We start from the raw sequence: 16683 nt of genomic DNA on the forward strand, positions 1-16683 counted from the left end.
CCTGATGGCAGTGCAACATGCATGCACCCACTAGCGCACCTGCATGCATTGGGGACAATGGTGGCTTGCCATCCGTTGATGCTTAAATCCACAAATGGCAAGCCCATAGATAAGGAGGGCCCACTGCATTTCTATTTCCTCATTGTCTGGGTTGAATTTGTGCAGATCTTCCATGGTCATTGTTGTAATGTAATGTATCGTACGTTACATTACCATAATCTGCTGTGACAACAGATCAGCTACTTAGCTTAGTTAAATGTACTTTACTTAAAGTAGCATCTCCTGTTCCAACTTCACCCCCAATCCTGATTTATCTGGCAATGACCACTCTGAGTGACAGGGATCTGGTGTGTTTTTTTGTTTTTGTTTTTGTTTTTTTGTTTTTTGTTTGTTTTTTGTTTGTTGTTGATCAGGAAGGTTTTCACTTCCCCCACACCAGCGACCTCCAGTGTGAGGACAGATTGTGACAGGGATCCTACTTCTGCTTGCCACACAAGAGACTGCTGGCATAAAGGAGGGAATGTCAGTCTGCTCTACCCTGATTGATGAGAACAGACTCGCAGCGCTTGGAATGGTTGCTGCCTAATAAATCAGAATTGGGCTACATTTACAGTCCCTACCTGTTCCCTACCGTATTGAATACCTAGCAATCATGAATATGAATCAGTCAAGAATGTGTAACTCTAGATTGTTCATCCATATCTGCAATCATGAATTCCAACCATGGTTATTAATTGTTGTAGGGATGTGCAGGTTTAAAAGACTTCATTAAAAGGAGCTTCTTTATCAAAGCCATTATTAACTGAGGTATGCTTGTACTATGAGGACAACCCCCCCCCCTTAGTTTTGGGCTTTTCACAAGCATCTAGCTGGCTACTATGGGATACAACATGCTGGACTAAAGAAACTCTGGATTAAACAGGCATTCAGTCTTGAGCCAGAAGAGCTCTTCCTATGTCCTTTGCTTCACTGCGGACACAACAACTGACTCAGACCCACATCTGTGTAGTTTAACCTTTTAGAGATAACCCTTCCAGCTTCCTCCAAGGAAATTATTTTGTGGGAAGAAACAAAGCCGAGATTCACAGGCCACCACAGCCAAAACAGAAAAGAAGGACCACTCTTCCCCCAGAAGAGAATTCACAGGGTCCAGTTGCATCACCCCAAGCTGCAGCATAGGCAGGGATAGCAGGCAGAACAAAAAGAGGATTCATTTCCTAATAAAACAAGAGGCTGTTTTCATCTTGGCTTGCACTAGCCAGTCCTCAATTGTCACTCAGGGATCCCCAAAATGAAGAACCAAGAATGTTGGCAGCTAAATATGACAACAAATCCAATGTCCCCTGTTATCCAGGCTGCAAATTTGTACCCCTTTGAATGGTGCATTATCGAGCTATAGATCTCTACTGGGTTGTGGTATAAGGATGCAGAATAAAGAGTGAGAGGGATCAGGTAGGCTTTAAAATGCAATTAATATTTGTCATGGACAAAATGATTTGTACCTAAAACTTTCAGAGACTGGGAGGGGGAGTCTATTTATTTATTTACCTTCCTCTTTCCTTCCCAGTTGTTGTGATGCCAGCTCTCACCCTCCATTCTGCTCTACATCTACCATCTAGCTAGATGTAGTTATGGTTGCCAGTGTGGATGGTTTTTAGAAGAATTGGATGAAGTCACGGTATAGCAGTACAATCTGTCATGGCTGGTGGCTCCCACGTCAGTAGGGCAATGAATCCATTCTGGGTTTCAGTCTGATTTTAAGTGAAATTGGTTCAGCAGTTTAAACCAATTTAAGTGTAACTGGTTTATCTCCTTAAAAGTTTGAATTAAAACCCTGAATGCTGGACTAGATAGGCCTGATGAACTCTTCACTTGTTATCATGTTCAGAGAGGGTCAGTCCATCCTAATCCACATTTACTTCTGAGCAAATATTGTGGGAAATAATTGGTAAAATAGTCAAATAACCCAGATTATGACACCTAGGTGTGTGATCTGTCGGGGGGCGGGGTTGAGATGTCTCCTTACCTTGACTCAACACCTGTAGTGTGATGTGACATGCAAACATTACACAGGAAATCCAGGCATGACTGTGAGCCAGCATGATGACCTATAAATGGATAGAAAAGAACATAATGAAGCTAAAAGGGTTCTTGCCTGAGTAAATGCCCTCAATAGCACTGCTTAATTTACAAAGGTAGTTTGTAGCATTTAAAAATGTTTGGCTGTCAAATGTTAGATAAGGTTTCATGCAACTTAAGAAAAGCTCATTGCATATAATAATAATAAATAATAAATAATTTATTTATATTTTTCTGCCACTCCCTGCGGATCGAGGCAGGGTTACAGCCCAATAAAAACACATATAATTACAATAAATAAAATGCAGTAAATGCAATACAATACATCACTTCAGCAATAATAATGTCAACTTATAGTACAACAGTTTTGTAACAGTAGGATTGCCCAAAATTATCGTCAAGGATTAATGGATGGATATCCTAAACAGGGTCAGATGGAAAGGCCTGCCAGAAGAGCTCCGTCTTGACTGCCTTCTTCAAAGCATCCAAAGTGGTAATAAGACGGATCTTTTGCAGCAGGCCATTCCACAATTTAGGAGCAATGGTAATAAAAGTTCTTTGGGAAATCATGGCCAATCTGGTCTTTTGTATTTCTAATAAATTCTTCCCAGATGTTCTGAGAATGCAGGGCAGATTATGTAGGGAGAGGCATTCCCACAAGTAACTTGGGCCCAAGCCATATAGGGCTTTAAAGGTAATAAGCAAGACCTTGTACTGTGCCTGGAAGCTGATCAGCAGCCAGTGAAGTGATTTTAATATGGGTGTTATATGGTCAGACCTGAAGGTACCAGCGACCAGTCTGGCTACCATATTTTGAAGCAATTGAAGCTTCCGAACTTGGCACAAGTGTAGCCCCATGTAGAGCACATTACAGAAATCAAGACAAGAGGTTACCAGTGCGTGTACCCCTGCTTCAAGGTCCCTTCGGTCCAAGTAGGAGCGCAGCTGGCGTATCAACCGAAGTTGATAGCAAGCACTCCTGGACATCGCATCCACTTGAGATGACAACTGTAAGGACGGGTCCAGGAGTACTCGCAAGCTGCAAACTTTGTCCTTTAGAGGAAGTGTGACCCCGTCCAGGACAGGTTGACAAATTTCTTTCCCTAGATCTGGGGTTCCTATCACTAGTACCTCCGTTTTCTCTGGAGTCAGCCTGAGTTTGTTTTCCCTCATCCAGCCCATTACTGACTCAAGACAGTCATTCAGAGGAGAATAGAATCATAGAATTGGAAGAGACCGAAAGGTCCATCCAGTCCAACCCCCTGCCATGCAGGAAATCTAAATCAAATCATCCCCGACAGACGGCCATCCAGCCTCTGTTTAAAGACCTCAAAGGAAGGAGACTCCACTACACTCCGAGGGAGTGTGTTCCACTGTCGAACAGCCCTGACTGTCAGGAAAAAGCCTGGGGGACTCCAACACCAGCTCTGAGACCAGCTGTGTCAGCTCGGGCAGGGAGTCTGTTAAGCTACAGGGTGGACGGTATGTCAACAGAATCCCCAGACTATCCCTAGCTTTCAGGTTCAGGTAAATACACTCAATGTGGTCTGTTTTCCAGACAGGTTTCCTGGTCAGAGTGAAGATGCTTTTATGGACCAAGGCTACTCCCCCCCTCGCCCACTTTCCCTAACCTGCTCCATAAAGGCATACGTGGCTGGGAGAGCCTGAGCCCAGGTCCCACTACTATATTCCCCCAGCCAGGTTTCCGTAAAACACACCAGGTCGGCATTTTCCTGCTCCAGCAAATTGAGGATTATATGAATTTTATTCCTAACCAACCTGGCATTACACAGGAACAAGGTACAGGTCTGTGGTATGGTTAGGACATCCCTCGGTTCTTTTGGGCTAACAGGGTGAATGGAATATGAGATAGATTTCCACCATTGATCTTGTCTTCCCTTATACTTCATTGGGATTCAAATGAGTGGATTATTAATGCGGCAGAACAGACAAGCTAAGAGAGGCTGCAGCACTTTGCTTTTGCCTGAGCCTACTGGAAGGGTAAGTTTTCACACACACACACACCCTCTCCCAATTATGAAGTTATTTTGCATTTTGAACTCAATTTGAAGCAACTGAAAAGTGCTAAGGAAAAATGAGGAAAGTGGGAGTGAGAAGGAGAAAGTGGGACATTATAAAAGCATCTGAAACAGTGGGACAATAGATAGTTAATCAGGACTGTCTCTGCCAGTCAGGACAGTTGGAGAGTATGGTAAGAGAAAACTTTCTAATAGGAATGTGAAAAGTTGTCTATCATGATTTCACTGCATCTCTCTAAATCAGACATGGGCAACTATGGGAGGGAGGTGTGTAGCTATGGAAGAATGCAAAAGGAGGGCATTGCCCCCAATAAGAATTCTGCCTCCCCGAGTAAAATTTGCCTCCATTTCCCAAATTTGTAGCATTGCGATAAGTTAAAACTTCAAGGAATTATTTAAAAATACAATTTTGCCATCCAAAGAAAAGAGGCAGGCAGTTACCAAGGAAATGTAGATGATTCTAGGTATTTACAGTTATCAGGGTCTTACTTGCTGAAATGCTAGGAATTTGCACTTCTGCTGGGCCACATTGACCGCTTTGTTGGCAGCACCTTGCAAAAAAAAAAATGCCCTAAATGATTTTGGTATCTACAGAGTGTTTAGAACAGTGGTTCCCAACCTATGGGTTGGGGCCCCTTTGGGGATCGAATGCCCCTTTCACAGGGGTCGCCTAAGACCATTGGAAGACACGTATTCGCATGTAGCAATGAAAATAATTGTATGGTTGGGGGTCACCACAACAAACTGTATGAAAGGGCCATGGCATTAGGAAGGCTGAGAACCACTGGTCTAGAAGCAAACTCCAGCAGATACCAAGGGACCACTGTACATATTTTTGTGCACATTTCTCCAAGCATATCTGAGGACCAGTACACATCACCAGGAAGCGGTGTCCTGGCGGCAATAGTAAGGCTCGGGACCGCGCACCAACCGCATGGGCCCGAGCCCTACTACATGTGGGCGGCGGTCTAATGGCGGCCTCCCGTCCACACAGGGGCCTCCATCTTTATGTAATGGATGCACAGTGTCCACATGTCGCTATATATTGCTTACGTAACAAGCATGCCAGTAGTGCACTCGTAAGCTAGGCATCGCAAAAAGAACCTGGAAGAACCGGGTTCTTTTTACTCTGGAGGGACATTGCGCGGTTTGGTGGCTGTGGCATCCCTCCGGAGGGAAACAAGCTGCCACCAGCCCACCCTTTTGGGGCTGTCTGTCCTAGGCCTGAATATACTTTTTTTTTTCAATTGTGAATATTTTTCGCACACACAAAAAGATGCAACAAGTACCAGAAGCACTACCACACAGAAGAAGGCAATAGCATGTCTCTGTCTGCCCAGGAGGTCAGGACTAAGCTGAATTTGTAAGTTAAAGAAGCACAGATTTTGGTTCCGCATTGGGAGAATGTGTCTTGGTAGTCCAAACATTTCAATAATGGAACCAATTATCCAGAAGGATAGTAATCTCCCTTACAGTAGGTCATCAAACCAAAGCTAAACAGCCACCTGTTGCAAATGTTGCTCTTCCTGGTTTCCATCACGGAACATGAGGTTGAAACAAATACTTTAAAAGGGCCTAAATCCAGGGAGGGAATTGTGCAGCCTCCAGATGTTGTTAGAGTATAATCCCCAGCATTTCTCATTACTGGTTACACTGCCTATATAGCAACTCACATAGGCTACTAAATCTCAAGGCATGAGTCCCCAATTATTATGGGTCATCTCCAGGCAGAAGACAGAGGTTCAAATTCTCCAGTTTTGGGGGGCTTGGCTAACTAGCTTCCTTAATTAAGCTTGCAAACTTAATTGATTTATTGCTGCAACTTGCAAAGACTCTCCTGGGACTGGGGGCAGGGGAATCTATGCATGTACTTAATCAACTTCCACCCACAGTACAGTTGGCCCTCCATATCCATGGATTCTTTAACCACGGATTCGACCATAGACAGCTTGATAATGTTCCCAAAAATATAAATTCCAAAAAGCAAACTTTGATTTTGCCATTTTATAAAAGAAACACCATTTTACTGTAACATTGTGTTTAATGGAACTTGAGCATCCACAGATTTTGTTACCCATAGGGGGGTCCTGGAATGAAAACCCAGTAGTAACCAAGGGCCCACCGTTCTGCCAGAGCTCACCCTCCACTCTGTTTTTCATCCACTTTCTGGCTAGAGGCAAGTAGATGCTTGTCTACTCCTTCCCCTGGAGTATTCTGGCCCCCACATTCCCCATTAATTTCCCTCCCTATTACCTGCTAAAGATGACAGGTGACTATGGACCACATGATCTGCCCAGTACACTGTGAGTATTATCAAGTCATTCTCAAAAGGGACTTGTATTCACAGAGTTACTCGGCAGGGATGCTAATGGACTGGCATCTAGCCATTGCTGCTGAGTTTTGCTCCAGGTTTTCTGGAAAGGGAAGCTTTTTAAAATGCAGGACATGCAGTGTTACCCATGAATGGATGGCAGGGTTGCTAGAGTAAAAACTGGAAAGGGCTCCTGTACTTTTAATGATTATGTAGAAGAGGTAATTTCAGCAGGTGTTGCTTGCTACCTGGTTGCATGACAAGCAACACCTGTTGAAATTACCTCTTCTACTCAAAAATTAACCACACAAGAGCCCTATCCAGTTTTCATTCTGGGGGGAAACAAATCCTGTCTTGGTTTTACTGTTGCTCCTCAAGCAACTGCTCTGAGCTGGATAGGAGCTACCTGTGCAGTCTGGAACAATAGCAGGGGCATTTCTAGGAGGTGTGAGGGCTATGGATTGCACCAGGTGACATCTCAGAGAGAGATGGACACCTGGTGTGGCGGTCACTCCCATCCATCCCAAGACTCCAGTGGAGTGGCCTCAGGGTTTTGTTTTTGTTTTTTAACAAAACAAAAAAAATTAGAATTAAAAATTTCTTTAGAAATGCCACATCTTACCAAATTTTCACTTTAACCACATGAAACTATGTCCATGTAAATGCACATAGGCTGTGTGCATAATATTGTAATTTAAAGGTATAATTTTGATTTTGCTTGTTGTTTATGTCACATCTATTGCTATTGCATTCAGTGATAGTTATGGGGATTACAATGTATGAGTAACATTAGTACAAAAAGATTTTACTAAGGATTCTGTATGGTCATTTTATTGGCGGAGGTAAATGAGGGGGATGACTCCACAAGTTACCACACCAGGTGATGCCAGCCCTATTGATCCCACAGCTTCCAATAATGATTAGTCTGTACCTTGCAATTGATGGGGAAACCTTATCAATAAGCTCCAAATTGTGGTATAGCATTATCTGCAGATGCAGTAAATCATCCTGTGGCAGTTCTGGGATTGTATGATCATGTGATGTCAGTGTCTCCACCATGTGACTATGAAATCACAGATGGCAGCTCTATTGATCCCATCACTTCCCTCCACCTTCACAATTCCAGAACAGCCATTTTTTAAAAACTTTCTTTCCCTTCTTTTTTTCCCTTTCCCTTTTCTTTCTTTTCTTTTTTGTTACACTGCATTAGCACAGTTCCGGAATTGAATTTTAAAAAATTCAAACACACATTCCAATCCCCCCCCCCCCAGAAAAAAAAACCAAAAAAGGGCATATGACAGGGAGACAGGGTTAAAGACAAGGACAGAAAAAAAAGCATGTGGGACCAGCAACACCCCAGTTGCACTAATGAAGGGGCATGCATTTGGGAGAGTTCCCAATCTGGTATGTATGCATTTTCATTCATCTATGCAATTGCAGTGAGAATGAGGGTTGTGTGATCAAGTCCCTAAGTTTCACACACACCTTATGCAAATAGCCTGGAGGTAATTTTATACATTTTTAATATAATTATGTGCATGAAACAAAGCTTGTGTACATGGAAGTACATCAAAAGTATCAAAAAGCAAAGGTGTTGCTATCTAAGACATTCATGAGCACAACTTTGAATTTTGGAGTATTTCAGATTTCAGAATTCTGGATAAGGGATACTCAACCTGTGCATAAAGGTGAGGCAAGCATTTAACACCTATTTAGTTTGACACCAAAAGATGCATCCTCTAAAATTACCAAGAAGATCTATTAAGTAAGGTGGCTGTGAGGCAGAGATGCACTGTCTCCCTCACAAGAGACTGTCTAAAAGGAGCATCGTTTATCTGAGGGATAATAACAGCTCTCCCATTTCAGGCTTCAAATGTATCCTAAACTACTCAAGTATATTTGGCATTAAAGAAACTCTGATCCAGAGCAGATCCTCTACCCTAGCCTTTTTCTATTCAGTGACAACTAGTCAAACAATCAGACTTTGCACTTTGTCGACATCAAACTGCTTCATGTATATTATTCATCCCTTACAGCAGTCCTGCAAACTTGACCAAGTACATTGAGGGTATTCCAGCACTCATATCAGCCCTGCAACTCTGAGCAGATGGCTTCCATCTGACCATTAAAAAGATTTCTTTAATGAAAGATGTATTAGTTTAGAGTGCTCTGTCTTCACCATTAAATCAGTAGACTCAAAGATTGGTTGGGACTGTCAACTCAATCCTTAAAACAGTATGTATAGAGCTAAATTACAAAGAGAAAGACAACATGCAATGGTGATTTGAGTGCTGGAGCAGGACTCTGGGAGACCAGGCTTCAAATCCCCATTTGACCCTGGAAATCCACTGAGTGACCTTGGGCAAGGCACTCTCTCTTCCTTAGAGGAAGACAATGGCAAAACTCCTTTGGACAAATCTTGCCAAGAACACCCTATGATACATTTCCTTAGGGCCACCGTAAATTGGAAACAATTTGTAGGCACACAAAAGCAATAAAAGTACAAAGGTAACAATGTAGAACAGCACAAAACATATACTAGGGCACACATCCAGAAAGGAAACTTTGAAGCAGATTATTAATTATGAGCAAGAACCACAAACCTTGAGTCTTCGAATGGTTCTCCCTTAAGTTGTCTCGGACGCTGTGAAGAATCCAAGTACATTCTTGATATCTGAGGAAGGAAGCCAGCGGCTTGTCTGCTGCCTTTGAGGGTTTTTCTTACTTTCTGTGTGTGTGCGTGTGTGTCTGTTGTGGAAGATTTCTTGCCCAGGCATCAGTACTGAAAAGTAAGCAAGAGAGAGAGAGAGAGAGAGTTTTAATCTCTATATTAATTTTAGCATAAAACATTCATTTTCCAGTACCCAACCAATAAAAAAGTTATTGGGGAAAAGTATTTGCATAAAACTACAGCAAGATTCTGCAAGCTACATGTTTACTTTAGATTACTGTGACATGCTTTTGTCAATAATGTGCTTTACATACAATACCTTTTTTGCACTAGCTTCATTGGCTTGTTTCTAGACACAATTCAATGCAAGGTTTTGATCTACAAAACCCTAAATAGTTTTGGGACTAGAATATCTCATCCATAATTTACTATCTTCATTGGGCACCCTGTGATATGTCACATTACCTAGAGAGGCTCAAGGTGCATCTACACTACAGAATTAATGTAGTTTGGCACCACTTAAAAGTCACGGCTCAATGCCATGGAATTCTGGGATTTGTAGTTTTGTGAGATATTTGGTCTTCTCTGCCAGAGCACTCCTGTGCCATAACATACTACAAATCTCAGGATTCCATAGTATTGAGTCATGGCAGTTAAACCAGTGTCAAACTGCATTATTTCTATGGAGTGCAGATCAGTTCTTAATGTGTATTGAATTAGGCGGGTTACAGACCGCCGCTTTGCGGCGGTCTGCCGCCGCCGCCGCTTGCTCCGCAAGGGAGCTATAGCAGCCACACCGCGCGGCTCCCACATGGAGCAAAAATGGAGCTCCTTCTTGCGGCGCCTCTATGATGTCGCGAGGCGCCGCTGGCGCATTCGCGACGTCATAGGTGCCGCAACACATCTGGACACTATGCGTCCGATACGTAAACATGGCGGCCCCCATGTGGAAGGGGCGCCGCCATGTTGTACGTATGGAATATGTACTAGGGTTAGGGGGGTGCAGAAGCACCACCCCTTCCTAACCCTAATACGTATTCTATACGTATTTTTTGGCTGTCTGTAACCCGCCTTAGTGTCTTTTTAGTAGCTACATCCCAGCTATGGAATTCTCATTCTAGAAAGATAATGGGCCTTAAGCCATTGACGAAGACTGTTATCTTCTTCCAGGCTTTTAACAGTGTTTACATGGCAGTCTGTGGTTTCAAGAAGCAGCATCCTGGACCTCAGTTGGATCAGATTGCCCCTTGCTCTGTCTTTGGAGAAGATCCAGACTGGTGGGGTGTTGAGGATTTGAACCCCCTCTGAAGAAACCTGCCAAGAAAACACTACGATAGGGCCACCATAAATAAAAGTGTTACTTAGAGCCACACAACAAACAACAAATATTTATAGTATTATGTTTTATTGTCCTTCTCCTTGATCATATGTGTTGAAGTTCTACCTTTGGTGAAAAGGGCATTATAAATATACCTTATTATGATGTCCTCAGTCTCTGCCCATATATGAAAAAGAAATGTCTGGAGTTCTCACTTCTCCAACATCAGCACTCTGATATGGGGGGGGAGGGTTGGGGGCATGGTGTAGAAAGATCAAAGGAGGTTCCAGATGTGTGGCTAACAAAGTCCTCTTGGCCTTATGCCCATGCTCCAAAATGGGAAATATTTAGAGACACCCTGCAGCTGGCCTTCTGAGCAATGGGAAGGAAGAATACAACAATACATTACTGCACTCTGTTGCTGAAGCATCCTGTTTCATAGGACAATGAGAAGAATGCTGCAGGATCAAACCAAATGCCAATTTACTCCAACATTCTGTTCACCAGCAGCCAACCAGTTTGCAAGAGAAGCCCAAAGGAGGGACAGACATGCAGCTGCCCTCCTGCCAAATAAACACCCATGTCATCAGTCATCTGTAGGTCTTGTAGCAATGAGCTCCACAGTTTAACTGTGTTGTCTTAATTTCTTTTCATCTGTCCTATCTCAAGCTTAAGATTGATCTATTTAATAGGATATATATTGCTGTTTATTATTGTTCTATTTCCATAGTTGTTATATTATTATGATGTAAGAGTGTTTTTAATCTTTTAATCTTTTCTTTATAAACATCACAATCACACCTTACCAAATTTTCACTTTAACTACATGAAAATACAGATACCCCTCCTTTCTTGTGGACTTGAGATCCACGGTCTTGAATATTCACAGAGGGGTGACCACTGTTATTTTCAATGGGGCACACACCCACGGCGCACACCCTGCACACGCTCACAGGCACGCACCCCATTCAAGCCTATGGGGCTTGAATACAGGCAAGTCTCCGTTTTCAGGGGGGGGGTCCAGAAGGGATCCCCTGCGAAAATGGAGGGCTAACTGTATCTACATGTAAATACATTCAGTTTGTGTGTATATTGTAATTCAAAGGTCCAATTTTAATTTTGCTAGTTTTTTTATGTCACAACTCTTACCATTACATTCAGTAATATATAGGAATGAGGATTTATGAGTAACATTAATACAAAAAGCATCACTAAGGATTCTGTATAGTACGGTATGGAAGGAAGTCATTGGGGGTGGGGTAATGCTGTGAGTTACTGCACCGGACAACACCAACCCTAGTGAGGCCACTGATGTACTCCCTCACTTTCCACAGATAAAAACCAGGAGATGTGTGGTCAGGTGGCATTAGAGCGCAGTCCAGCTGGCAAAATTTATTAATGAGGAAGCACACACAGGCTAGGAGAGACTGCAGAAGTTTGCTTTTGCCTGAATATATTGGGAAGTGTAAGATTCCACCACTCCTTCTCCTCTCCCCCTGCTTAGTTATTTGAAAGCAAACTACTGCTGTACTTGGAACTCACTTTGCAGCCATAAAGGTAAGATGAAGACCAAAGGGGAAAGTAAGGAGTTTATTGCATGAGTTAAAAACCTGACTTCTTCCTGCCGCATTGAAGTCTCTTTTGAGATAGTCAGGTATTATCACACACACACCCCAGCTGAATCCTGGCTAACTTCCAGCTGGAAGCCATACTCAGCCAGCCTCTTTTCAAAACCAGGACACTCCCAGCTTTGTAAATCAGCATGGCTTCTAGCTGGAGGTTAGCCAGGATTCGGCTGGGTGGCAGCATTGACAGCATTCGCATGTGATAATACCTGACTTTATCCCAAAAGAGACCAACGCAGCATGGGTAAGTTGGGTTTTTAAGCCATGTGATAACCTCCGATGATGAGAAGGGAGAAACTAATAGATTTCAAAAGCACTGAAGAAGTGAAATGGCAGAGGATTAATCAAACCTATTCTAGCCAAATCAGGACATTTTGTGGGCATGGGTTCAGCAATTTGAAAACTCCTTTAAAATTTGGACTAAAACCTGGACTCAGTAAACATTAGTTGAAAGGAGGATTTGTTCCTACCCTGCTTCTTTTTCCAGAATCCAGTCTGATCTACATTTTACATACACACAGACACACTTGCTTCATAAGACCCCTTCCCCCATGTGCCAAATTATTAGACATTCCTTAATATGAGTGGCAAGCTAAACTGGTTTACAAGCGCCTGTTCTGTTTTTTTACTGAAATATTCACCTAATTAACTTCAATTGCTCTCATTAGCTGGTGGAACAGCTTAAGGCTTCAAGGGAAAAGGGGGATGCTTCCCTGCTGAATGAGTTTGGCCAGTAGAGTATCATTTTGATGAAGTCTGGAAGAGACATATATCCGTCTCTGACTCAAGCACCAACAAGTCCTCAATGGATTGCTTTTGAACATTTTATAACCTCCCCCCCCCAAAAAAAAAATGCTATCGGTAGTAATAATCAAATTTCTTGGCAGAAGGATTCATCTGTCTGCCCGACAGAACTGAGCAGGTATCTTCATAAAATGGAGGGAATCAAATGTCAAATTTCTTCTAGATAGCATCTGCTGTGCACTGTTTTGGCCAGGGCTTATGGAAATTACCTTTTCTTTACTACTAAAACTCTCAGAATCCACTTGTTGATGTGGTATCCATGCTGGTTGGAAGATGCTGGGAGTTGTAGTCTAAAAGGAACTTTTTCTGAGCTCTGCCACATATAGAAGGTGTCAGCACAGCACTTATCTCCACATAGCCAGACCTGTGGTATCCACATGCACACATGAGAGAAATCCATCCAAGTGAGAATTTGAAATGGTTTGCAATTTTCAAAATCTTTGGAAGAAAAGCCTGTAAGGATAGAAACCTAAAATTGCCCGATGACCCACAGAATGCTCATGAGGGGGGATAGAAAAGTAAGAGAGAAAATGCAATATAGTGGGCCCTTGGTATCCACTGGGGTTTGGCTCCAGGACCTCCCATGAAAACCAAAATCCATGGATGTTCAAGTCCTATTAGATACAATGTATAGTAAAATGATGTCCCTTATATAAAATGGCAAAATCGAGAGAGAGAGAGAGAGAGAGAGAGAGTGCGTAGGATAGAGTATAAATGTTCTAAGTAAAGGAATAGAATAGAATCTTTATTACAGTCATAGACCAGCACATCAAAATAAAGGAGGAAGAGCAGGAGTTGTGGGGGAGCTCTAAATTTTAAGTGCAGGTGTCCAATCTCAGATTTCCCCAATCATTATAAATGTATGTCCTGTAATATAACCTGTTTTTCTGTTATTTGTATTCAGAGGAGATGATACTGGTTAAAAATTCTATTATAAAAACACAGTCATCCAAAAAACCCAAACTAAACAGTTCAAACTAAGAAGGTTTACACAGAATACAGCCACAGTCCTGTGCATAATTACCACAGTGTTTTTCCCCTCTAACTGCAAAAATTCAGCCTGTGAAACATAGTGAGATTTATTGAAAAACCTCTTCTTCAGCCAGCTAAATGTAACCTTGAGCTTTCAATTAAAAATGCAAGCAATTTTGTTAAGAAGTTTGTTGTTGTTGTTAACTACAACCTCAACTAATGGTGACCCTATGCATGAGATAACTTCAAGACCCCCCTCCTCTATTGCTTTGCTCAGTTCCTGCAGGTTCATGCCCATGGCCTGCCTAATTGAATCTGGCATGCAGTCTTCCTCTCTTTCTACTGCCTTCTACTTTTCCTAGCATTATTGTCTTTCCTAATGAGTAATGTCTTCTCATGTTATGGCTAAAGTATAACAGTCTCAATGTAGGCAGAAAGAGCACCAAGAAATAGAAAACAGACACCCTCCCACCCTTTGCTTACTGATTTTCTTCTTTCTCTGACTTTCACTATCCTTTTGTGTCACAAACAATAAGAAAGCACAAAGTAAGCACCTCATTATACTTTCATTAATTTGCTAGAGCAAGAAGAATCTGGTAATTAACCCTCATATTCTGGCACATGGCATCATTGATCCTGTTCTGAAAAATAGTTCCAGAGCTGTGCTCCCCTGAATTTCCGCTACACAACTATTGCTTATTCCATAAATTATTTCAAGATAGCTGAGGTGAGAAAACGACACCTAAAGAACTCTATTGAAAATGAGGGAACGTCAGCATGTTGTTTAAAAGGTATCAGCAACACATCCACCAAAAGGAGAAACAGGTGAACAAATAGGGACAATAGGTCTAGAATAGGTACATCTACATACAGAAATAATGCAGTTTGACACCACTTTTAACTGCCATGGCTCTATCCTAGAGAATCCTGTGATGTGTAGTTTTTTAAGGTACCAGCAACCCTGGGCAGAGAAAGTGAAAGACCTTGTAAAACTACAAAACCCAGAAATCCATAGGATGGAGCTCCAGCACTTAAAATGGTGTCTAACTGTATTTCTACAGCAGATGCACCCTTTGGCATGGACAACTTTCCTTATGGAATCAGATGAACATTTCTGTCTGATGTGAAGCATCTACACTCAGTTCAAAACTGTGGCAGTAGAGCTGTGCATGCATTGACGTTAAACAGGTAGGCACAAATATAAAGTGCATGAATGTACCTTGCTCATTGTGCACTGATGTTTCTTGTGCATGATGACACTATGTATTAATGAGCCCGTGTAAGGATACACATGCATATTTTGCTATCCCTTCGGTTACACATCTGCTGTCTTTGATCAGTTGTGTTGTATTCTATGCAAGGACTGCATAGCACAGTCAATGTGCAACTACACATCTGGGAATTTATATACTAAATTCTCATGTAGCAATTTGGTCTAGGTTGGATCCAGATTTTGGTGTGTGCGATTTGGCTTGTGGAGGTAGATTTCCCCACTCTTTCTTTCTCATAGAAAGTTCAGAGTCAGGTCTTCCTTTTCCCTCTTGAAGGAAGCAATGAGTGATGTCTTCTTCTTAGCTTTACTTTGCGAACGAAGATTCAGGAAGGAGTCATCCGTGCTTTCTACAAGAGTGTTGATGACGTTGGATGTATCCTTCCAGCCTGTGCAATGGATTTTTCTGATGGAGCACAGCGTGCACAGAATTGGCCTCACCCGTTAAACTAGAGGTTCGTCTGCTGAGGCTTTGACAAGCATGGATGGTGGTAGCGAGGTCTTCAGGTTGTAGGTTTGATTAGAGTTTCTTTCTCTTAGATGGTTGACCTTACTGGGTTAGACGAGCACCATCTGCCCGGGTTTGGGATTAGAGTTTTCCTTCTCCTAGGATGGTTGCCATAAGGCTAGAGAGCCCATCCTGCCCTTTGGCGCTCTTGGTCAGACCCTTCAGTTGTGACCTGTCTGGCATGGGAAGCCCTACCAGTGGCTATTATACCACTGCCAGCATAGCTCACAACTTCATTAGGGTATGCAAGCCTCTCCCCCACACAGTCAGAGCATAGCTGGAGGGGAATAGGAGGCTGGAAGATGACAGTTAAGGAGGGAGGAGCCTCTTTCTTCAGGCTAGCCCTGATGAAGCTGGGCCTGCCTGATCACTCCTTCTCAGGCCAGAAGATGACAGTGATGTAATGAGTAAATAAAACATGAGTAAAAAACAAATAATTTCAAGAGTTTTGTTCCTGCTATAAGAAAGTCTTCAAAAAGACTATCCAGAGTTTGGGACATAATCTGTTCAAAATTTGCATTTTTGTTGGGTTTTATGTGTGTTTTGTTTGGTGGTGGTTGTTTACAGAAAACTTCATTTTTCAGGGCTGAAAACAAGATTTCTGCACATTATTTCTACACAGAGATACTGCTTTCTACAGAGAATTTTTTTTTCCTATGCATAAAATACTGTACTTGAGGATTTATTCTGTGTAATATTCATACATGGGAGGGGGGTAGGGTTGCTCAGAAAACAGCATTTTCTGCATAGGAAACAACATTTTCAGAAATGTTGTTTTCTGCATTGAAAATTCTGTTTCTGCACAAAAATCCAACATGAGAATTTTGCACATAATAAATCCTGAGCTCTGAGATCCTTATCAATCCTGGTTTTTCGTCATAGATGTGTCCAAACACTAGAGAATTGTATTTGGTTATTATTTTAAATTATTTTCAGATATTCTTTCCATCCCTAGAGTGGGGTATTGGGAAGGGGGTTCCCCAAACTGGATGGAAATACTTTTCCATGACTAGAGGCCTTTTTGTTAGGAAATGTTTGACACTGGATTCAGTCTAATTTCTTACTGAATACAGATTCTAAAGTTCT

General features: G+C 42.2%; 1 protein-coding gene across 1 annotated transcript in view; it reads right to left on the reverse strand.

Moving 5' to 3' along the window:
• The window catches only part of LOC121928130 (collagen alpha-1(XX) chain-like), a 28747-nt gene extending 19624 nt beyond the window's left edge, over window positions 1-9123 (reverse strand). The window contains exons 1-2 of the mRNA XM_042462437.1: window positions 9033-9123; window positions 2027-2108 (exon numbers count right to left, since the gene is read on the reverse strand). Of these exons, the coding sequence (XP_042318371.1) occupies window positions 2027-2102 (76 nt within the window). The 5' untranslated portion in view covers window positions 2103-2108; window positions 9033-9123. The remainder of the gene's footprint in view (window positions 1-2026; window positions 2109-9032) is intronic.
• Window positions 9124-16683: the final 7560 nt, after the last annotated feature.

Source organism: Sceloporus undulatus, chromosome 4 (genome assembly GCF_019175285.1).
Source record: "Sceloporus undulatus isolate JIND9_A2432 ecotype Alabama chromosome 4, SceUnd_v1.1, whole genome shotgun sequence".
NCBI lineage: Eukaryota > Metazoa > Chordata > Lepidosauria > Squamata > Phrynosomatidae > Sceloporus > Sceloporus undulatus.